Here is a 24,752-nt window from a genome sequence, read left to right on the forward strand (position 1 = left end):
TAAATTATAGCACAATAGTGGCATGAAAACAGTTGAAAAGAAAACACCAGGTGAAAAGCAGAAACTGTGTATAGACTCAATGTGTGATCAGAATTTCTGCTGATCTAAAAGTAATGAGTAGGCTACAGACAATTTCACAGACATGACTCAGAAAATAAAATAGAATATATAGTTCTGCTTTTGGATATCTAATTAAATTTTTACGACTGTAAGCACTTCAAACAAACTGATTATCTTTCGGTATACGTATTGCTTGTTATGAAGTCTATGAGACAACATCACCCTGAAATAGTTCAGAGCACACAGACCTCAGCACTTGGTAAACAAAACACCATAAGGCTGACAATCAACAGATAATTTTTTTAATCATGAACTGGTAATTTTAAGTAGAAAATGAACTTAAGACTGCACAAAACAAGAAGTTACCAAATGTAAAAACAAAATGAACAATAAAAACGATATAAATAAACTTGCAAACAGTGAAACCATGCAAGCTCATTAATTATTCAAGCCCAGAGCATGCTGGGAATACCAGCTTCAAAACGTTAAGTAAAATGTACAAATTTTATTTACCAGTGAAATTTATGCAAATTAGCAAATAAATGTGTAAAAAATGTTTACTTTAGGATTAATAAATGATGGCACATTGTAAAAATAACAAACAATCATAAATTATCAGTGTAATTCAATCATAATTTATGTTCTGTTGTTACTTGTGTTACAAATATGATTTTAATATCATCAAAATGATTGAGCTTTCTTTATTTGGTTGATATGCAAGTGTGAGCTGAGCGCATGTAGTACAAGCAGAGATGCGTGAGTGTTTTGAGCTCTCTCTCTTATGGCTCTGAGAAGCCTGTGAATAATTTGTCTTGTTTCAATGAAACTTAAAAACGAACCAATTCACAAAAATGTTTAAACTTCCCAGTGCTGCAGAAGACATTCTAGGAGCGTGTGCACATCGCACAAGCTCAATAAACTCGGTGTGGCTGGTCTTGCTGCACAATTGCAGATCTACTCAGTTGTACGATGCGTGAAACATGAGCAATGTATCTAACCCGATACCAGTCCTATAACAAACGCATCATTCTTTTTTTGTGGCGCTTCATCCGTGGAAATCTTCCAATGGATGAAGCTGGTTGCAACTAAAGAGAATGCACTAGTGGAGATAAATGCACTGTGAAATGTGGCTGTACGTGATGCCCACACCCAGAGTTCAGAATACGAATTTCATATAATTTCTCAATAGGGGGACAACTTATGTTCTATTTCCAAAATCTCTCATGGGCCGCGATCGAGACAGTTGGCGGGCCCAGATGGCCCGTGGCCGTAGTTTAGACACCCCTGCACTAGAGGCATCTAGTGGGAATCTAGTAGCACAAGAGGGTAATGTGTTCACATGTGTTGATTTCAGGGTACATGAACTTTCAGAAGCAACATGTCGATTTCCCGTATGATCATGTTGCTTCAAAAGTGCTTGCTGTATTAACCCAGTACTTTGTAAACACCACTACCAGGCAGACAGAGAAAAAACCCTGTTTACTCTTATTCTGGGACATTGCGTAAAGCCAGCCAATATGATTAGAATTTGCCAGATCGAAAAAGTGCCTTTCAGTTTTGTGAGTAATATGCATCTAGCAATCAGCAAACAGACAGCTGGTGGTCTGTGGGCGTGCCGTCTAAGGCTAAGACTACTCCTCACCACCATATCCTCAGCTGGCATTACTTTTAAAGGCACTGTAGTGGCCATTCACGCACACGGACAATAAAATACATGTATCCCAGCAATACTCTTTTTTGCTATCATCAAAACACTTACTGTGTGCTCTCAGCAGACCATAAAGCTAATTTATTTACAGTAGCAGTAACACTCTCATGAAACCATAAAGCTCATTTCGTGTTCTAGCTGTGCATTATGGAATCATGCAGTGTCAAGTTCAACAAGCAATTAGAACTGATGCATATGTGCTCTTGAAAAGTATAATGGCAATAAAATGCCACAGTTCAGATGTAACTAGTGTCCATGTTGTAAGCTCATCTCAGCTTCTGCTGGAACCCATTTTAAAGTAAGGCAAGCATAAACTGCAAAGAATTAGTTGCCTGGCATCTCACAAATTTGTTTGATGTTGTCTGTGAAGAGAGAGCAAAGTGGTTTTAAAAAGGACAGAGCCTGTGAATCCTCTATCTATCATAATTTTTCCCAACAAATTCACATGTGGGAGCACTGTAAGCTTTTTTACGGTAGTCACATAATGGCTTCTTTTAAACTTTTGGGGTCTCTAGGACTCAATTAAAATGGAAGTACCTTCAGTTAATGAATTACCTTCTGTGTGCCCTCTCAATGGCTGAGAGTCTCTCCAGCTCTTTTTAGTTGGTGGGCTTGTCCAATCCCATAAGGCTTCATATTTATGTTTTCAGCTGCATATTACGTGATAAAGATGTGAAATGCATGTCTGAATCCATAAAACGCGTCCTGAGGACGAGTTCTCTGAGCGTGAAGGAGGGATGAAGGAAGGCAAGGATGGGGAGGGGGTGCAGATGAGAGATGTGAGGAGCGGTAACAACCTTGTGTTGTATTCATCTCACGCTGTGCTCAGAAACACTGTAGAAGATGTTTTTTTTTTTTACATCAAAGAAGCTGTGCTCTCAGCTTCTTATCTGTGATGCATGGCCTGGTCTTTGTCCATTTCCTTGAGTCTGTTCGTTGGAGAGGTGCTCAGCCATGTGCTCTGATCGGATAATTTGTTGACTGATTCGCCTGATTGGGTTTGGTATAAATAAGGCAAGCAGGCAAAGCATTTATGACTCCCTGGCTGCTCGTGGGCTCTCCTCAGGGGGCTATAGATAGCAGTGGGGCATGAAAACGTTCCTGAAATCACTCTATTGTATCACAATGGCCAATTAGAGCTGGGGTTGTATGGCCTCTGGTTCTACTGTTAGCTTGGGGCTCAGTGGTCATTCGGTGTTGATGACTGCGTCCCAGGCATGACTGCCTGCTAACACTGCATGTGCAGATCCAGCCAATAAGAGTGGGAAATAGAAGATTCTGGAGAGCATGATGGGTGAAACTTGGGAGTGACTGTGCGCTGAGTTTGATGTCATTATGGAGAGAAAACAATATGTAAAATCACAAAGCCTCATTTGAGATTTACATCAGTAGGAATACTACAGATCAAAAAGATATGCCAACTATCCTGGTTTACCCAAGAGGCCAAATTATGTGCTAAAGAACCTGTAAGTTTTTTTTTTTTTTTTTTGGTGCAAGGATAAGTGTGATGGCGACCCATCACAATACCAAATTAATGTATTTAATGTAGTCTGGGATGTATTTTCTTTCACTCTGCAGAATTTTGTTAATGGTTTTCGTAGAAGAGGTAATGTCATGCATCTGCCTAATTTGGCTAGCTACTACCAAGTGATGTACACAGTTTGATAGTAATTTATTTCATGTAATCTAGATTATGTAGTACAATTATATTCAATAACAGATTTCATTCCAGAAGTAATCTACCCAACATTGGTGATGGATTAATTTATTCCAAAATACTGTAGAGTTTAACTGGGTGCACTGCCTTTATCATAAACAAAGAAAAAGGAAAGGATATGGGAAGTTGAAAAGCCTATTATTGTGCTGTCCTAATTCTGTATGATTAAATGGTTAGATGCATTGTATTATTTGTATTCAGTATTACATTGTCCTTGTCAGAACAATTTTGTAGATAATCCAGCAACAGATAAAGTTCTTGATTCTAACATAGGAAGCAAAGTGTGACAGAATGCAGCTATTTTCTGAGCAGGCGGATAGTTATATGAGCTGTAGGGGAAACTTTGTTAGGTGAGTGTTGGTCCTTTGTCTGAGTTTTGAGGAATAACCCAGAGCTGACATCAACAATGGAATCAATCAGGAAGTTGGCTCTTGTTCTACCAGCGAGAGTAGAGTGAGAGAAAATGGTCAACGATTTTGCTTTTCATGTCATCTACCTTGGCAGTGTGCCTTCACGCAGAATAATAGGAGTTAGAGCCATTTTTTTGGTATGGAGGCAAAGAATGTGTGTGTGTGTGTGTGTTTGTGTGTGTATGTGTTGGGGGGGTTGTGGTAGGTAAGAGGGAAGTGATTTCCATGCTAATGGGAATGTTCCCGGCAGGGCTTTCTGTCTGTGCTCTGTGTCTCTATGAAGAATGCAGCTGTCGGATTGCCAACGCAACAGGGGTCTCGCACCGAACCACGAACCCACAACTTTCTCTCATGGAAGAGAAAGGGGAGTGAGCACTCATATAGAACTGAAATAGAGACTGGATTCTGAGGTCTGCCTGCATAAACTAGTGAATGTATAGTGAATTCCTCTGAAGTTCTGGGCCGCATGCTGCTATGGGTGCAGCCGACACAGTGATTCTCTACTGGTAATGCCAGTCAATGCCCAAAATGTGATTTAAAACACACCTGCCAAATGTGGGTGAATAAAAAAGTACCATCTAAAAACATACTGTATATACTGTATATTCTGTACAAACATCGTGTTTGTCTGGGATTACATGAAGAGATGGAAACAATTGATAGAGGCTAAATAGATAGAAGAACTGTGGTGAATTCTCCAAGAAGCTTAGAACATCCTTACTGCCATCAACCATGAAAGACTGTGCCCAGGTGTACCTAGGAGAATTAGTGCTGTTTTAAAGGCAAAAGTTGTCACACCGAATATTGATTTAGCTTTTTTATGTTTAATGGACTTTGTATGACATTAAGTGACAAATGAAAACTATTTATGTAATTATTTTTGAAGACACCCTCACTATGCAACATTTTTCACAAGTGCATTTTTTCACAAAATATATTATGTAAAAAAATATATATATATATATATATATATATATATATATATATATATATAAAAATCCAAAATAAATAAAAAATTTGTTACATTTTAGCATGTTCAAAGTAGCCACCCTTTGCCTAGAATCTATGTTGGGCACTTATTGGCTGCTTTTCTTTCTTATTTGGTCCATGTAATCAATTTCAAAAATGTTTTTTTTTATTATTAAATTGTAATTTTATAATTAAATAAATTAATATGGTGGCACAATTGTATTTTTGTCTACAAAACTTATTTAAAAAATATAAGCATACGCCTTCAGATCAAAAGATTTTTAAGATCATGAGAAACATTTCAGTCAAGTGTTTCAAACTTTTTGACCGGTAGTGAATTGTAACGAAGTTTGATGGTCAAGGAGGAGGCGAAGGCGAGATAAGCAGTTACAGAAATAATCGAAACAGCTCATCTGGCACCAACAATCATGCCACAGTGCAAATCACTGAGATCAAATTGTTTCCCCATTCTGATGGTTGATGTGAACATTAACTGAAGCTCCTAAACCGTATCGGCATGATTTAATGCACTGCACTGCTGCCACAAAATTTACTGATTAGATAATTGAATGGATGATTGTTGGTGCCTGATGGGCTGGTTTGAGTATTTCTGTAACTGCTGATCTCCTGGGATTTTCACACACAACATTATTTAGAATTTACTCAGAATGGTGCCAAAAACAAAAAACATCCAGTGAGTGGCAGTTCTGCGGACGGAAACACCTTGTTGATGGGAGAGGTCAATGGAGAATTCCCAGACAGGTTTGAACTGACAGAAAGGCTAAGGTAACTCAGATAACTGCTCTGTACAATGGTAGTGAGCAGAATAGCATCACAGAATGCACAACACATCAAGCCTTGAGGAGGATGGGCTACAACAGCAGAAAACCACATCTGGCACTTTATTAGGACCATAGTGTGACCTCAAAGCAAACTCATATAGCCTAAAAGCCACAAAAATCTAATTTTGAGTTCATGACTTTAGCAGCTTTTCCTTATACAGTATATTTTTTTTACTAACATAGCAGTTCATTGTGACACTTGCAGCATGACATACAATGTGATCTAGTCACATGGAGTTCTGGATAAAAACCTTTAGGCATCTTAGATACATTTATGATGATAAATCTGTCACGCCGGATTCTTTAGTAGAAGGTTTGTATGTCCTTTGATTTGAATTGATCATGTTGCCTACATTAGGAAGGCTCAGACTATTGCTCTAACAATTTAACTTAACCGTGCAATGTTGCAGTTCCTTATAAAGTTACCTGCAAACTGTGGCTGAGTACTGTTTACTTAGTTTTGTCAAAGCCATTTCTAACTCGCATTCAAGTTCTAAGTGATAGTCTGACTCTTGCTGATGTGTTAATTTTGGTCTCTGCCTACTGGTCTGTGCATTGACGTCATGTATTATTTAACATTCCATATCTGCCTGATGGTGAATAATTAGAGAATAACGTATTTAAAAGAAACAGTGCTCTGGGCAAGGTCTATTTTAGAAAACAGGCGTTGAGTCGGTGGACTGATTTAGTTATACAGTACTTTGTGCCAGTGTTTGGGGCCATTGTTGGAGGTCAGAGTACAATACTCTGATTCCAGCGGTTAGTACAGTAACAGTGGACGTCAGTCTAACCTGAACATTTTAAGTCAACATGAAATCAAATTGACCATATGTATTTTCTTAATGCACGTTCCTGAGTCTATTGTGAACAATTCTTTGCTGCATGTTATTCTAAAGAAATAAAATTGTCTTAGCTCTTCCTCTGAAGATACAGTAAGATACAGAATATAAATGTTAACCAATAGTTTATTAGATTTTTAGGCATTTTCTTTAAGCAAACTCACATTTAAGTCTGGCTCCATTCTGGTATTTAATGCCCACTTTTAATGATCCAATCAATAATATGTTATCACTAAGCCTTGCCCCCACATTTTGTTTTTACATATATATATATATATATATATATATATATATATATATATATATATATATATATATATATATATTCTGTTTCACTCAGTAAATGCATCTGCCGTGACCGCATCAGCTGACCTGAGGTATCCTGAGAGAGCCAGCAACAGCCTGACAATATACACCAGGGGCCAGGACACAATCTTGTTACTGTTATTAAAGTGGAATTACAGAGTGGGAGGGGTTTTATATTAACATTTTGAGCTGAAGGTAATGATATGTTTTGATTACCACATAGCCCCACATAGACCCCAGAAATAGAGTGAGAGATCTCAGGAGGTATTAACACCCTGAAGAAAACACACAACACTGATTCCACCACCTGTATCTCTCTTAAGAAACAGTGCAATCCTGACATAAACAATCTCTGGACCTCTCCTTCTCATTTTCTGCCCACCTTTTACCCATTCTCTTTCTCAAGCAATATCTGTCACTATTCCCTATCTATTTTTGTGATTTAGCTTTTCTCCCTCTTCTCCTGGGAAAGTCATAGGCTATGTACACACTGCAAATGTGGGAGTCAATCCCCTATATTATTGTTTTGTGTTTGCAAGAAGTGAACCACCATAGACCTAGACCATGGACCCTCCATATTCAGGTTAGTGGTTCTATACATACACACATTTGTATAGAATCCCCCTATCTTGAACATTTGATAACATTCCTGTGTGTATGTGAAGAATTGCTCAAACTTAAATGGCTGACATAGTGTATTGTGATATCCAAGGCTCATGGGAAAAATGCCTCCAAATGTGACAAAAAAAAGCCCTTCATATATTAAAAATAAGTGCAAAAACACCCATTTTTGTGTATTGCTCTGTCATTTCTCTGCTAAAAATCCTTCTTAATCCAGCCTAAGATGGTTTGCTGGTTCTAGCTGGTCACCCAGCCTGGTCAGGCTGATCTGGTTTTCTGGTCTTAGAGCGGTTTAGGGTACTTATAAACTTGGTCAGGCTGGAAGACCAGCTAGACCATCTTAAACAAGCTAAGACCGGCAATCATCTTAGGCTCATTTAAGCTATTTTTCAGCAGGGGTATCAAACCTTTGACATGTTTCATGATATTCTTTTGTAGGCTTATCTCATTTTTGGTTTATTATGGATTTATTCAACCAAAGTGTTTATTGTGTTATGAAATATTGTGTTATTTACAGCTACTTATTATTGTGATTTTATAGTTATAGTTTTCATTTACATTTACTGTATATGTATGGTTCACTGTTCTTTTCTGCATATCACGGCACCATTTTGTGGTCGCATATATATATATATATATATATATATATATATATATATATATATATATATATATATATATATATATATTATAGGCCCTCATATAAATTAATATTAATATTCTTGTTTGTTCACATTAACTATATATCTGTAAATTAACAAATAAAAGATTAATAAATTCTGTAAAATGGTGTTGTTTATTGTTAGTTCGTGTTACCTAATGCATTAACTAATATTATCAAAAGCAATCTTATTGTAATGTGTTACCATCCAAGGCAACTTACACTGCATTCAAGGTATTCATTACATCAGTTTATGTGTTCCCTGGTGCCATGCTCTAACAGTTGTGCTACAGGAACACTAAACTAAAGTAATAGATTATAGTGATAATTATTGACAATTTATTACAAATAATTGATTCAATCGAAGTATTTGACATACGTTGACAACATATTGTGTGTTATATAATCAGAAAACAATATGCCCACATAAAGGTAAAAAATGCCAAATGACAAATATTGCTCCATTTTTTTTTTTCGGACACAGGAGATAACCATGGCAATGTTTTGGCATCTCACAGCTGTTAACAAGAAACACACAGCAACCTGTTTGGTTGACATTTTTGACTAAAGTCATTATAAGTGACAGCAGACATATTATCATCTGTTAGAAAAAATGCATCAATAGAGGTGCACTGTGCTTTGTTTCAGTTCTTTAAAATGCTGCTTTTAAGCAGTGTGCACTCTCTGACAACAATTTTTAGCTGCAGTGTGTATAAGTGGCCATAGATTACTCCATGAAAAACAAATGGGTTTCAGGGTTATAGAAAGCAAAGTTTAGACAGAGCTTATAAGCTTCTCTCTTGCCCTGTGGCTGCAGAGACATCCAGTGTTAATTAAGGCTGATCTAGACAAGTTAGCCCAGTCTAGTGCACGCTGGGTGGATGGCAGTTTCAAGCCAAGTCATCCTAATTTAGTGGTGGATTAAACACTCTGGTGGAATGGCAGAAATGATGGTGATGCAAATAATAGCAGAACAGTGCGATAATAGAAATCATTTGAATAATTGTCTTTTCTAATTAAGCTCCACATCTTCGAAGAGCAGTAATTAAAATAGTAGTTGTTAATATCAGCCTCCTTTTAATCCCTGGCCTCTTATTTATGCTCTGTATTTTAATATTTTATCTAAAGTTCACTGCTTTCTGCTTTAACACTTATTTCCCTCCGTATCACATAGGACAGCACATACAAATGGATATGGGCACTTAAATGCTTGGCCTCCCCCATTATCTCTTTCCATTTCTTCTCTATATTTTTTCTTTCTTTAATTCACCTTGTCTGACTTCTATTTCCCTCTCTTAGCTTTTGTTATATAGCTATCTTTAGCTATTGATCGCTTTTCTCTTTGAGTAAACAGGGTCTTATATGCCTCTTCTCAGTGGGTCTTATCCTTCCTTTATGGGTGAGTAGTAGGGAATACTCAAATACTCAGAAGTGACAGCAATGATTGAGGATGTAAATAAATTAATTCTGTAATTTGACTTTGTTTTTCAGCTTAGCAGTATCAACTATACTGTACAGCCCTTCAAAGTAAAATCTAAACTAAGAATAACTAAGAAACTAATAAAAAAGTATGTGATTTTGTATTTACTGCAATGTTCACGTTTTCTTCAAATCTGAGCATAATTGAGCCAATCTATCTTAAACGATGTACAACATATAAACTGACATCACTGTGGCAGGGCGGAGGGCGGGGCCAGGTCGTGATCCTACACACCCGGTCCCGTATTAGGCTAATCAAGCCTTCGAGAGGGACAAAGGTCGACAGCAGAGGATCGTGTGGGAGACAGAGATTGTTTACGGACATGTCCTTCATGTGTGTGTTTGTTTAAGTTTTATATAAAAAATATTATTTATATTATCAAGCCGGTTCTCGCCTCCTCCTTTCCATTGATCCCTTTACACTGGTGCCAGGAAGGAGGAGGGTTACACCGTAGTAGAGTTCTCACCACTACCGTCCACCCCAACGGAGCAGTCAGGGCCATCTGCCGGGGGACGAGGAGCCCAGCCGCCTGGAAGAGGGGAGGGGAGAAGGGGCTCTTAACCGACCGCCTGGAGAGGTCAGGGCCGCTGCCAGGGGCGAAGGAGTCGCCTACCGGCCGCTGAAACATGGCAGGGTTTAAGACCGGTGACCGCGAGTGGGGAGGGGCTCACTGCCGAGCACTTGGAGCGGGAGAACCGCTGCCAGGGGAGGGGGAGACCCCTTCTGTTCCCAGAGAACGCGGCAGGGCGTTCCGTCCACCAGGGGCTGGAGGTCTGCCTCTGATCCGCCCGGACAGGCGTGGCTGTCGTCCGATAGAGGGTGGAGGAGTGGCCGAGGAACAAGCTGTGGCGTATCGGAGAACTGGCGAGTTATTTTTTTCCATCTCTATCTCCTCTCTCTCTCTCTCACTGCTGCTCTGCATTGGCCTTTTCCCTCTCTTTTAAATTTGACAGTGTTTTTTTGGGGGGTACTACACTGTTACAGGAAGTACCCCCCCCAGTTTAATTATTTTTATCCCCTCCCCTTGGCCCCTCCCTAGTCCAGGTAGACGGGGATGACCTGCCAGCAGACGGGGATTAGGGCACGCCCTCCCCCAGGGAAAGGGGGGGGGGTGTACGTCATGCTTGGGGCTCCCCAGCCTGAGAGAATGAGGGAGGAATGTGGCAGGGCGGAGGGCGGGGCCGGGTTGTGATCCTACACACCCGGTCCTGTATTAGGCTAATCAAGCCTTCGAGAGGGATAAAGGTCGACTGCAGAGGATCGTGCGGGAGAGAGAGATCGTTTACGGACATGTCCGTCATGTGTGTGTTTGTTTAAGTTTATATAAAAAATATTATAGAGATGATAATTCACTCTAATTACATCCAGGAGATGGCGCCAAGTACATGACACAGACTCGATGATGACTCAAATGACACAGAATGGAACTGAATGTGATCTCATATCTCATGCCTGCATGCTTTGGAGAGAGAGCATACCTTTAGGCATTGTTGTATTTGCATGATTAATTAGTTCTTATGGATCATTATTATGAGATATGAGATGCATTTAGAGATATATTTGGACACTTGGGTAAAGAATTTTTTTAATGCTATAAATTTTAATAGCTTTGTTATTTATTTTGTTAAGATTTTACTTATTTACAAATGACATGATTGGGAACAAAACAAAAGCAGTTTTACGGAGCTGCCTTATGTACACTCTGCGATATATATAATATGAAATAAAAAAAATATTTAAAAAGTAACGTTTTTGTGATTTTTCAGTAGTTTCTTAGTCTGAGAGTCTCATAATTGATCACAATCGATATCATTAAAACATTTGAAAAGTTTTTTTTTAAAAAAGATTCCAAACAATTTACTTTTTATGTAGAGCCTTTAATTTTGGGTATGCCACTGAAACTATATTTAAAACTCCCTTTTAGAGCTTAAAGTGTTAATAAAGTTTGCTAACAAGCTACTCCGTCCTATTTTGGCATAGACAGTACTTTTGTTCCGAGCTATCTTACATTGAAAACACAGAGATGTAGTGCAACTGAATAAAAAAGTATGCAGATATCTCAAGATGTATTTTTAACTTGACATGCCGTCTTACGTGACGATAATGACATGAGACAGCAAAGACAGGATACAATTGCAAATGAGGTCCATCTTATGTGTATGGTTTGCACAACTACTCATTTTTACTAGTCGACTAATGTCCAGAAACCTGTTGGTGGTTAGTGTTTACCTTGTGTAAAAGACTCAAAATATGCTGTGCAGCATTAATAGTCTTTTCACCATACATAGAGCCTCAACTGGTCAGTGCAAGCCTTAATGTACATAAGACTGCAAAGGTGTATTTCCCCAGAGTACTTGAGTACTCAATTGATTCATCTGTTGAGTACTCGATTATACAAAACAAGCAAATTACCCATCCCTAGTTTGTAGTGTAGCAGCTCTTATAGTGCTGATGTTTGTCTCTGCTTGTCTCTTTCTCTCTTGTTCTTTCTCCCCACATCCCTCATTTTACATCCCACCTCCATAAGTGCCGCGTTAATGAATGTCCTAAAATGATGCAGATTTTATTCATGCTATTTTAAACCAGCACTTCAGCTTTAGCTAGCTAGACACTTTCTAAATGACTCTACAAACTCAGAGGTCTCATTTCTGCTGCAACACAAAGCCTTGTCCATAGATAAGACTCTGCAACTGGTTGGACCCCGTTTTCTTTCCCTCCTATTATCTCTTTCGTTCCTTCATTCTCTCTCTCTGTTTGCTTCCCGAATTGTTTCTCTTTTAGAATTGCCTATTTCCAATGCCTATTTTTGCATTTCTATGCAGCTCTGTTTGTAATTGCTACATCTTTGAATCAAGCTGTTTTCCCCTCATTTATAAACAATACAGTCCTCTCTATCCATTCATCCATCTAGACACTTTGTATCATTTACATGTAAGTGTGCTTCTTTTCAAAATTCGTCTCTTGCGTGCCCACATGCAGTCTTTCCGCTTTCATCTCTCTTTTTCTCTCTCGCTCTCACTCATCTAGCTCTGTGGACCTGAGGTAATTGTGCTCTATGTTATTTCAGGAGCTGAACCTGTATTCATCCACAGACCCATTAATTAACTCCATCTGCCTATCATTTAAAAGCACTAAATACTCTCCTCTTAATCTCCAATTGGTCGCTGACTCGTACCGGCCAATTCTAGCCCCCTCCCTGGGCAGCCAAGCCCCGTTAGAGTACTTTTTAATGAATTAAAAGAATAAAATAAGCAGGTTCTCTCATCAAAGAGGTGAAGCTGAAGATTATAGGTGGTTCTTTCAAGTGGGTTATAGCAGGCGCTGTGGAGAAACCTTGATTGTCCCTTCTGAACACAATTACATTGGCCCAGTGGGGAGCGCTATATCTCCTAGTCACAGAACATTGATCCTGTCTCTTCATGCTGTTTTATTGGCCGGCTAAAGCTGCCTCGGAAAAAAATGATCATCCGTTCGCTGCAGTTTTCCTGTTCTGCCCTGTCCGTTGTTCTGTTCTGATTTGTGATTTATGAGGTAATTGGTAACGTCATTGTGTTTGTGAGTGAAGTGGGGAGTTTGCTCAGTCTGAAGCCACAGAAAATGACAGATGTTTTTGTGATTATCTGGAAAACTGTTTGAGAAGCTTAACCCTCATGTTTGGGGTCTGTAAGACCTCAAGGCCATTTTGATAGTTTGAAAAATATTCTTAACATTGTAGTATTAGATTGATACCTCATTACTTTTCCTAATCTTATGAGAACTGAATATAAAGCTTGGTATGAGTTTGTTCATCTAATCCTGTTAATCATATCTCATGGATATATAAACGGCTGCTTACCTCACGCTTGCGAAATGCGGCATGTGTTCACTTCCCTAACTCAACCTTTATTTTTATTTTTTTTAATATCTATAACATGTATTGCTACTAATTCTCTATCCATTTATATTGCTGATTCCCGTGCTCAAGCCCATCTATTTTGGACAGCATACCAAACCCGTTTCCGTTTATTCCGTTTAATTTAAGATTATATATACTTGAAAATGTCAACCATACCATGAAAAAAATGTTTTAGGTGAAGGAACCCCTTTTAAATTGCTCAGTTAGGTATATATTTTGCTATATTACTGTGCTTTAATGTATTTTTAAAACAGAATTACATTGTTTATTCATCTCACATGAGTTGTGCACCATTTATAAAACCAACCATATTTCAAAGTTCCATAAAAGTATCAAAGGACGCGTTTTTCACATTTAGTTCACAATAATCATTTTCCAGAATGACAAGGAAACGTCTGAGAATTATAAACACTCACATTGTCATTACAGTGTTCCTTTTTTAAATAATAAGAGGCACATTTATGAGGTCGCAGCTGTGTTAAGTCTGTTTTTTATCATTTTATTTAAAAAAAAATTATTTTCAGCGCGGCTATTTGCACCCCAATAGTCTATTTGAAACATAGAGATTTGCAACAAACTTCATTGTGAGTGCCTCTTCAGTGACTTTCACTGAAACCTTCAGGGTCATAATGCAGGTGAGACTTTGCCTTTTAGACCCGGTTTTGATTCCGCACTCATTTTCCCATTGTTTCCTGTCTCCTCTCTTAATATTTTCTTTAATACTACTTATAAAGTACATAAAAATTAATATAAAGGTAGCTTTAATATAGTAATATTGTAGTAACCTTGTTTGGCAGAAACTGTAGATTTAATGCAATTAACAATGGTGTTACTACAGTAATATTGTGTTTATATAGTAACCATGTTTAATTTTATTGTTACTATGATTTTACTACAAAATACCATGATGATACTATGGTTGCTGTAGTAAAGCCATGGTTAATTTTTGTAAAGGAAAGTTTGGGTATGTTAAGGAGATTTGATTTGGTTTAGTGTATCTGTGGGAATAAACACATGCTGCAGTGATGTTCCTATACTGTTAGTATTTAATTAAGGGTGCAAATAGAATCTGCCACTATTTGCATCAGGGTGCAAACAGCATCAACATTTATTTGTACCAGGTTTGGTGTTAGTAATATTTGCCACTATTTGCACTGGGGTGTAAATAGCATCTACCTTTATTTGCACCTTCATTTTGACTGTGCGTGTTTTCAATGTCTTTATGCTTAGTTGATGTCTTTTCTTGTCAAGCTAACAAACTTGAGCTTGCAACAATGTGTGCGTCTGTGTTTGAGTTCCTTTTCTGTCAACAAACAGCTCACCTCGATTTTGCTTCAAGTGCATGGTATGGCAGGCTGACATCTTAAGACGAAGTTCGTCAATTTGCTTGAGAGACGTGACGGAGCGTTTTAATGTCCTAGCAATGACACGGTGGCCGCTCCATGTCCCCAGACACCTGTAGAGCCGGCGACTCTTTCCCATCAGTCACCTCTCCCTCATCAAAGAGCAGCAGTCCATTGGCTACATGGCAGTCTCTACAATTCAAAGCCTTTCATATGCAGAACTGATGTGAAAGTCTAGTATTCATGTAGCCTATTCCTGTACATTTTGGTGTGGTTTGTTGACATAGTGGGATAGAGATGAGCTCTGACTTTCATCTCAGTCTGTTGTTTTGTTCTGTCACATACAAGGTGTCTAATGGAGATATACTGTATAATGTACCAAGCTGTGATGTTTGGAATGAACGCTTACTATAAACACACTGATTGAGCGAATTTGTGACTTTATTATTTGATTATTTGAGCTATCATTCTTCTCCATTTTTTATTCCTCCTTTTCTTTCTCAATATACAGTATAATACTCATTATAATAATAATCTTTCTCTTTTACTTTATTTTAGATATGTGCTCTCTCTGCTCCTTTTTTGGAAGTTACAGGGGTTGAGTGAGAATCTTCTACAAATGTAAAATTTAAATCACTCCAGGCTGGTTTATATTGGTTTGATGCTGGTGTGAGCACCAGTGTAGTCATGCTGTTCTACGGCAAAACTTTTCTATTGACAGGGTTCCCACAGTCACATAAACCTAAAAATATCAGGTATTTTTCCAGGCCTGTAAAGGTCATGTAAAAGTAAAAAATCTTTAAAAGTCTTGGGAATTTCTATATTCACTAAACATTGTTCTAGTAATGCTCAGCACTAAAACATTTCATCTGCTAGATGTTGCTCTTTGTAAGAGCAATCTCTATTAAATAATTTTTTTTAAAAACCAGAGGAATAGTAAAGGTCATCGAAAGGTCATGGAAAAGTCATGGAAATTCATTAGTAAAAAGTGTGGGAACCCTGTGGTAAAGTTAGTTTTATTCTGATGAATCCTACTGACTAAGGAATTTTGCTGGTTAAGCTAGTTAAGAATCATAGTGTGGACACCAGCATGCCAGCATCCAAAACTCAGTTAATGCTTGTTACTATCCTTGCTGCTCTTTTCAAAGATGGGATCAAACATAATGAGAGTGTATGTGAACAGTGCAGACCACTGAGAACAAAAATTGAATGGTTCCACACCTATTGTAGAGTGTAATAAGATTTCAGCATACTGTAGATGAGTAGCAGCAATTCCTTGATTTAATGTGAGGTCACCAGGCTACAATTCTACTGAGGAGCAGCTGAAGCTACAAGGTGCCTGTCAAAAATGAAACTTATTAGTGACAAAAAGAATACAAGACAGAGGTCAACAGAGATTGCTTCTGCTCAATAACTTTTTCCAGACCTGACCTCATCTCACCTGACCATCAAAGTTCACTTGAAATGATGATGTGTATGAAATTATTGATTCTCTCCTTGTCTTTCTTCTCTTCCATCTCTCTCTTTTATACCTGTTTTTTTTTCCAAATCCTTTCGCTATCTCAGGTTCCTGGCTATTCTCTATATCAGAGTTGGCCGTGCCAGGGGCGGAGGTGGGCCGGATCTCAGCAACAGATGCTGACTTGGGAGACAATGCCAAGCTGGAGTATACCATCCTGGATGGAGAGTCAGGGGATATTTTCAACATTACTGGAGTGGACCAAGAGGCTGTGATCATTCTCAATAAGGTGGGAGGAAGGTGCAAATTAAGTTTGGGACATGTGGGAGCTGCTGAAAACAACAGCTTGGGCCAATATGAGTTTCTGTGCTGTTTCCGGCTAGTTTATGCTGATTCATGCTGGTCTAACTATTTTTATTCAATGTTTTCTGTACAGCTGTCATGGACTGACACTGCTGTCCAATTATTTGAATGCTTGAGCTTTTTCCATGCTGTCTATTATTGTGGCCCTGCTGAAAATCCCCATGCTGGTCCATGGTGAACTATGCTGGTTAGTTTTAAAGGAATAATTCACTTAAAAATGAAAATGTAGTTATTATTTTCATTCATTACATGTAATTCCAAATCCATATGACTTTTCTTATTCTGTGGAACACAAAAGGATATATTATATTCTTGAGGGAAATGGAAAATGCACACAGCAGTCATGCTTGGGTTTCAGGAGGTTAAAGAACGTTGCGATTGAAGACTTCCGTAAAATCGCAGTCAATAGTGATTTACTTTAAAGCATAAAAAGCACCCAAAAGTGTCATTAAGAAGTCCATGCAACTTGCGCTTCATATTCCAAGTCTTCTGAAGCCATATGATCACTTTGTATGACAAATTGACCGAAATTTAAGTTATCCAGTCTGAGAAGTTCATGTATACACGACACGTCAATAACATCAAACATCATTGGCTCTAATGTCATGACCTCATGACATTTTGTTGCAAGATGCGGAAGAACCAATTAGGTTGGATGTTATTGATGTGTTACCATATTTTATTTGGCCTATACATGTATAGTACATGAGCTTTAAAGAGCCAACAGTTGTTTTTTATCGCAAGTAAGTGTGCTACTTTCGGCGCAACTGCTCCAACAATGCCTATGGTTTAGGAAGTAAATGTTCAATAAGCACATACAGTATGAGTGTAGTGTTCAGGTGTCTATGTAATGGTAGCCAGCTGGTAGGTAGCTGTGCAGTGTGTAAACCTCACTCCCCTGGCCCCAAGAGGCGTACTAGTGACTTATGTTTGGGGCGGTAGCCTTTAGCCTCCTCGTTAGCGTGCCCGTCTCCCACGCCAGAGACCCCGGTTTGAAACCAGCTCGGAGCGGGTAGAGAAGGGCTGGTCTACATGCTGGTCTTTTTAGCAGGGAAAAGTGTGTGTTTATACAGTATGTGTATGTGTGGGCATGAGTTTATGTAAAGTGGGCAGAGATCATTAAGACATCTCATAGAGCAGGTGATGTTCCGGTGTAGGAGGGGCAGGTTACTCACTGCCAGGTGTCGTGTGGAAATCTGCTCCAGAAGAGAAAACAACCATCCACAAAAGGGCAAAACGAGAGTGACAGTGCTGTATAGGCGATGTGAGTCAATGTTGAATCAGCTCCCTCACAGTCTGTGCGGCCTCTCGCACTGTGAGCGACCGTGTATGCTTGCAAGACACTGATCAGACAGGCTGCAAGAGAATGGAGCGTGATTTACACTGGCACGCCGTGTGGTGAGTGTTACACGCGTAAGCCCCATGAGACCGTACTCGTCTTTGAGAGCTGCTTTCATCACTGATGAACATTCAAGCAGACATTAGTCACTAGGGGGTGTGAATCTTTTGGCAACTTGTGATTTGAGTCGATTTCAGTTAGGTGAGTCACGATCAGATTCCCAGATGATCCTTGATGGATTAAAATTTTTAGCAATAGCATAGAAATCTTTGGCATGTTAAAGACCCCATGAAATCAAAATGAGAGTTTTGTGGATTTTAGTTAATGTGTGTTAGCTTTAAGGTCATTTATAGCATACTTCTAAACATTGACTATTTTCAGCAGCCATATCACCCTGTAACTCAAGACCTCTGAAGCTAAGTAGGGTTGAGCCTTGTCAGTACCTGGATGGGAGACCTCCTGGGGAAAACGAAGGTTGCTAATGGAAGAGGTATTATGGAGGTCAGCAGGGGGTGCTCACCCTTTGGTCTGTGTGGGTCATAACCCCCCCAGTATATTGATAGGGAAACTATACTGTAAAAAGGCACTGTCCTTCGTATGAGACGTTAAACTGGGGTCCTGACACTCTGTGGTCATTAAAAATCCCAGGACACTTCTCAATAAGAGTAGTGGTGTAACCCCGTTGTCCTGGACGAATTCCCCCTGTTGACATCAATCATGTCTTGCTAAGAATCCCCAGACATTAATTTGCTCTATAACTCTTCTCTCTCTTCTCCACCAATAGCTGGTGTGTGTTGAGCATACTGGCACACTATTGCTGTCATCGCATCATCCAAGTGGATGCTGCACACTGGTGGTGGTTGAGGAGAGTCCCCTGTTCACTGTGTAAAGCACTTTGTGTGTTGTGTCAGAACTGCGCTTTATACAATTTAACGTCCAATCATTCATTCATTCATACATTCATTAATTCATTCATAATGTACTTATAGCAGATATATTAATTTAAAATGTACAGGCTTTCTCCTTTAGGAGAACAGGCCAAAATTATTGATGCCTCATCTTGCACTATACAAATGCTTTTCCTAACATATGCTCTTTAGAATGAAAGCCCCTTTCTTTGCAACTAAACAGCAAGTAGCAAACCATGGTTCATGGCTGTGATAAAACTAAAAGCCTATTGGCTATTAAAAAAAATAGACATGACCTTTGATTTGTTTCAATAGGAAATATGTCCATAAAGGACAGAAAACTGTAGTCTTAAAAGGAATTTGTAGAAAGGAGTCTTTGCGGCTTTTCATGAAATGCTGTATCAGAGTGACCTTACATTTTGTCGTTGTCCACCACCATTCATCTTGCTTTCTGTGGCTGTACCTTTTTATGGTATATGCTGCTGTAGAAAGAATCATGATATATCAGCTAATCATTTTCCCACACCCCTATTAGATACTTTTTGCAAGAACATCTTCAGTACATCAGTCAGTAGAGACACTTCAAACTCTTTTTTTAGTCAGAGAGTTTATTCAATTTCATTGCTGTGACACCTTTTATCCTTTTGTAATATTTCTGTCTTTTTGACAAGATAAACAACATGAGATGCATTAGTAAATTAAGGCAATGCAAATTAATCAACAGGATTATTTTAATTTGAATAATCTGAACTAATCAGGTTTTGCGGTGATGCTCCATAAAATAATGAGCTGCGTTTTGTACAGCATATTGCCTATTACTGTTTGAAGTCTGAAGCCCTGCCTCTTAGGGAGAGTCGTGTGTGTGCCGATCTGGATGTGTGATCAGATACTGGAAAAAGCCAGCTCAGTTCTATTGATGCCAATCCAGCTTCCTGGACTCGTTCATGTGCATGCCAGAGCGTACGCTACTGTGCCTCTGCGCTCATGCAAGTTTGTGTAAATGAAGCGAGGGGGTTTGTCACTGTGACAGGCCTGGCAGGTGTTGGGAAGTCGGTGTTTAAAAAAAGCTTTGGCTGCAGGTGAGCCTGGTAGGGATTTTAGACCAGGGATGTGTTACTGTGATAAGGGAAATCGAGGGAAGGGAGAACAGACAGAAGGGTGCAGAGAGATTAAATGAGTGGCCAGAGAGAAAAGAGAGTATATAGAGATATACTGTAGAGAGATGTGGACGTGAGAGATACACTTGGGCAGACAGTATTACAGATAAAAACATTCAGTTAAGGGAGAGCTCGAGAAGATGACAGCCGGAGAAGTAAAAGACAGAACCCATAGGAAATAAAAATCACAAATGAGATCACACGAGAGTTCACCCAAAAATGAAAATTCTGGCATAATTTACTCACCCATATGACATGCGTTCCTCTGCAGAACACCAAAGGAAAAGTTTAGCAAATGTCCAAGCTGCTCTCTTCCATAAGTTGATAGTGGATGGGGACCAGGGGTTGTCAATGGCAATGTAGTCTACACAACTTGTGCACTAAGTCTTCTGAAGCCATGGTAAATTTAAAAAAATATGTTCACAGAATATCTTGCTTAAAATGGTCATCATTCACTTTATTTGTATGGACAAGAGCAGCTTGGAACTGCTATAAATAGTTTATTTTGTGTTCCATGGAAGAAAGAAAGTAATATTGGAACAACACAATGGTGAGTTGAGTAAATGATACAAGAATTTTCATTTTGGGTTGACTATTCCTTTAATATTTCAGTTGTTTCTCCTAAACATGAGATGAAATATGGAGCTAAAGGAGCTTTTTTTGCTTACCCCTCCTGTTCTTGGATTTTATTCCCAGTAATCCAGTGGTTCTCAATTTTTTGGTCAAAACTGATCACCAGCTGGTGCATGATGGTTAGAAATCTGTCCAACTTTCTGTGATGTCATTGCGACATATGTCAAATATACTCTTGCGAGAGCAAGGCGGCTGCAGTTGCTTTCTCCCAGCTGTGCAAACTGCAAGTATGACAGGAATAGACTTGCTGACAACAGCTTAACACTCATCGGTTTAACCAATCTTGATGTTTTGTTCTTTTCTAAAAACTCTGATATCCTGTTTTTTTTTGGTATAAATTATGCGCAAATTTTCTCAAAACTCTTACTGCGATCTCTAGATATATACGTGATTGTTATCATAAAATATCTAAAACATGTGTCTTTATTAAACTGAATTGTATAAAAAAGACAGCTGTTGGGGATAATTAAAGAACAGGTATATTGAGTGACTTATATTCATATTCATTTTCATTTGAAAGCAACAGAATTTAAAAAGACATCCACTTTATCAGCAACAATGCACATGAATGTGAATCACACAGTATTTACCTTGGATCTCGTAGGTGGCTGATCAACTAGGAAAAGAGAGAACTCTCTGACTTGACAGCAATTATTTCACTCATCATCCTGACTGCTGCTGCCTACTCTCGTCTTCTTTCAAGCCTGGCATTTGGCATCGCAAACGAACCTATTAAGACACCACACCACCTGACAAATTAAAGGGATAGTTCACCCAAAAATGAAAATTCTCTCATCATTTACTCACCCTCATGCCATCCCAGATGTGTATGACTTTATTTCTCCTGAACAAAAACAAAGATTTTTAGAAGAATATTTCAACTCTGTAGGTCCTCACAATGCAAGTGAAAGGATATTAACATTTTGAAGCTCCAAAAAGCACATCAAGGCAGCATAAAAGAAGTCCATAAAAGACTCCAGTGGCTTAATAAATGTCTTCTGAAGCGATCCAGTTGGCATTGGGTGAGAACACACCAAATCTTTTGGAGTTCTGGTCACGATTCACTTGCACTGTAAGGACTTGCAGAGCTGAGATATTCTTCCAAAAATATTTGTTCGTGTTCAACAGAAGAAAGGAAGTCATACACATCTGGGATTGCATCAGGGTGAGTAAATGATGAAAGAATTTTCATTGTTGCATGAACTAACCCTTTAAGTATAAACGCCTCAGGCCATCGAGAAGACGTGCTGCAGTGCCAGGCGAAAGTATAAACAAGGCTTAAGCAGAAAAAGGAGGAGGAAAAGAAATTGCGCACATTGATTCTTGCGTGTATTGCAAATTTGTTTTAATGTGTAAAAGTAAATGAGATTTGAGAACAGTACAGTCGGGGGGCTCACCCCACACTTTGAGAACCACTGCCGTAATATCACGTCTCTCTTCTTATAGTGATGCACCAAAATGGAAATTATTGGCCAAAACCAAATATTCTGGACATTCTAGACACACTGGGCCAAAAAAATGAAAATGTATTATTTTGAATGGTTTCAATAATTAAAGACATTTAAACAACAGAGTAGCCCTCATTCACTATAGCGTGCTGTGCATGAAGACTATATACTGTATTTAATTATTAAACACATTCTTTGTGATTCACAAATCTATTGGATGGATTTAAGAGACTTTGAATGTAATGTGCGAGTCATATGGACTACTTTAATGGTGCTTTTATACTTCTTTAAAGGTACAATACGTTTTATTTTCACGTTGTCTTGGTTTTAGACTGATACCTAGGGCCGTGGATGCAGGATCATTCAAACTCAGTAGATTTCAGCTGCAGATTCTACATTGTAGAAATTCACCATTCAAAGCAAGCCAGGATGAATTAAATCTCTCAGTCAAAGTGTCCAATAATAGGGTGGTTACTGATATTTAGCGAGTAGTATTCGGCTGGTCATGTGATCCTAACATGGCAGCCTCCATGAGGGGACCCTTTCCTTCTAGAATAAAACAGCTTTTATAAAGTTACTGATATGACTGAAGTCTTCATCTCATGTAAATGTTCATGAATTTAAACATTGGATTCAAAATAACAATTAATTTCTTCAGAAGTAAAACTTTTTAAATGAGGAAAAAATTACTGAGTGCACATTTAATGTCATTTTGGAGCTTGACAGTAACATCCATGACTAACAGAATAAAACACAATACCGAGGCACTGAAAAAAGCTGTTATTTTCGGCCTTTTTTATTTTTTGGGGGCGAAAACCATAAATAGTATTTTACGACATTTTCGGATGTCAAAATTTAGGTGCATCACAAGTCTCTTATAGTTTCAGAAGACATCTTATCAATGTCTGAAACTGTACTCAGATGTGCCAAGACACCAATTCTGCAATCAAAAGTCAAAAAAAGTCTTCAAAGATAAAATGATCTGAGCAATGCAATCCACATTCATTTTATAGCTTATATAAACTTACTGCATCAATTGACTCATTTGTGTCTACTTTTATTCATTCTAATTAATTTTTGTTGAAACATACAAGCAAAACTGATACTTAGAGGGATAGTTCACTCAAAAATTACAGTTCTGTTATCATTTATTCACCCTCGTGTTCTTCCAAACATATATGACTTTATGTCTTTCATGGTACACAAAAAAATAGTTATTGGGCAGAATGACATCCTCAGTCACCATTAACTTTCACTGTACGTGAAAAAGATGCAATTAAATATAATGGTGACTGAGTCATTCTACCTTACATATCCTTTTGTGTTCCATGTAAAAAAGTCATATGGGTTTTGAACAAATTGAGAGTGAGAAAATTATGATAGAATTTTCATTTTTGGGTGAACTATCTTTTTGAAATACAGTACAACAGAACTCCAATAAGTCTTCTGAGCGATGAAAGAGCAACCTCTGAACAATACATTTTTCATGTGGGAATGAGGGCTAGAGAGTTCTAGAAAGAGACAAAGGTGCAGGCTAAAGAAAACTTGAGAGAGATCAGTCTGCTAATGCTTAGAGAGGGAGGAAATGAAAGGGGGCAATTATTAGTAAACAAATATACTCCCCCCATGTCTCTCCTTGAATTCATACTTCATCCTCGATTGCACTGATGCTTTATTTGCCCAATTATATCTCTAAAATTGCTCCATTGTTACAGTTCTCTCTAATATTCCTGTCAAAACCAAAAAGAGACAATTCCATTGTCCGTCCTTTTGCTGGATTCAGAATTCTGGCCAAGACTTTTGGTTGAGCTGTGAGACACAATGATGGAGATGAAGAAAGAGAGAAAAAGAGTACAACGAGTGAGGAGAGACAGGTGGGAGTATCCGTATATAAAGATTGAAGAGGTTAAAAGGGATTTAGCCTTTTTAGGGAACCCACGCGCAACTAATAGAAAACATGAAAGATACCACTCCAGCAGAATTAAAATAAACAAAGCGTAAAATTAGCACTGAGCTCCCCTTTGGTTTCTGGCTCATTAAACAAAAATAAAAAAACAGCTGAACATTATTTGTTCTGTTTGTGTTTACAGGACCCCACTCTTGTCTGGCCACCTTCTTATCTTGTTGAGAACAGCCGAACGTCTTGCCTGCCTCTTGTTTATTTCGCTCCATATCAGAAAGGCTGAAGTTGGAGATTTCATTGAGAAGGCTGAGACAGAGAGGGAGAACAAGAGATAGAGAAAAGAAAGAGAGAGAGAGAGAGAGAGAGAGAGAGAGAGAGAGAGAGAGGAAGAGCTCGCCCCAGGGAGGACAGTGTTTCCAATAGGAGCAATTTCTGTCATCACAATGCCCGCCATGACCTCTGAGGAGCCCCTGTTAGTAGCTCAGAGCACTTTCACTTTTTATTTAGTTGAGACACACACACACACACACACACACACACACACACACACACACACACACACAAACATCATCATGACAATCCTGTTGAAAACACCAGTGTATGTTGTGTATGTTGAAATGCTGGTGCCCAGTACCTGGTGTAACTAACAGGCTACTTAAAGGAATCGTACATCCAAAATGAAAATTATGTA

General features: G+C 38.6%; 1 protein-coding gene across 1 annotated transcript in view; it reads left to right on the forward strand.

The window, feature by feature from the left end:
• The window catches only part of LOC127649728 (cadherin-24-like), a 124,767-nt gene that overhangs the window by 55,130 nt on the left and 44,885 nt on the right, over positions 1–24,752 (forward strand). The window contains exon 5 of the mRNA XM_052134956.1: positions 16,418–16,599. Within this exon, the coding sequence (XP_051990916.1) occupies positions 16,418–16,599 (182 nt within the window). The remainder of the gene's footprint in view (positions 1–16,417; positions 16,600–24,752) is intronic.

This window comes from Xyrauchen texanus, chromosome 9 (assembly GCF_025860055.1).
Source record: "Xyrauchen texanus isolate HMW12.3.18 chromosome 9, RBS_HiC_50CHRs, whole genome shotgun sequence".
NCBI lineage: Eukaryota > Metazoa > Chordata > Actinopteri > Cypriniformes > Catostomidae > Xyrauchen > Xyrauchen texanus.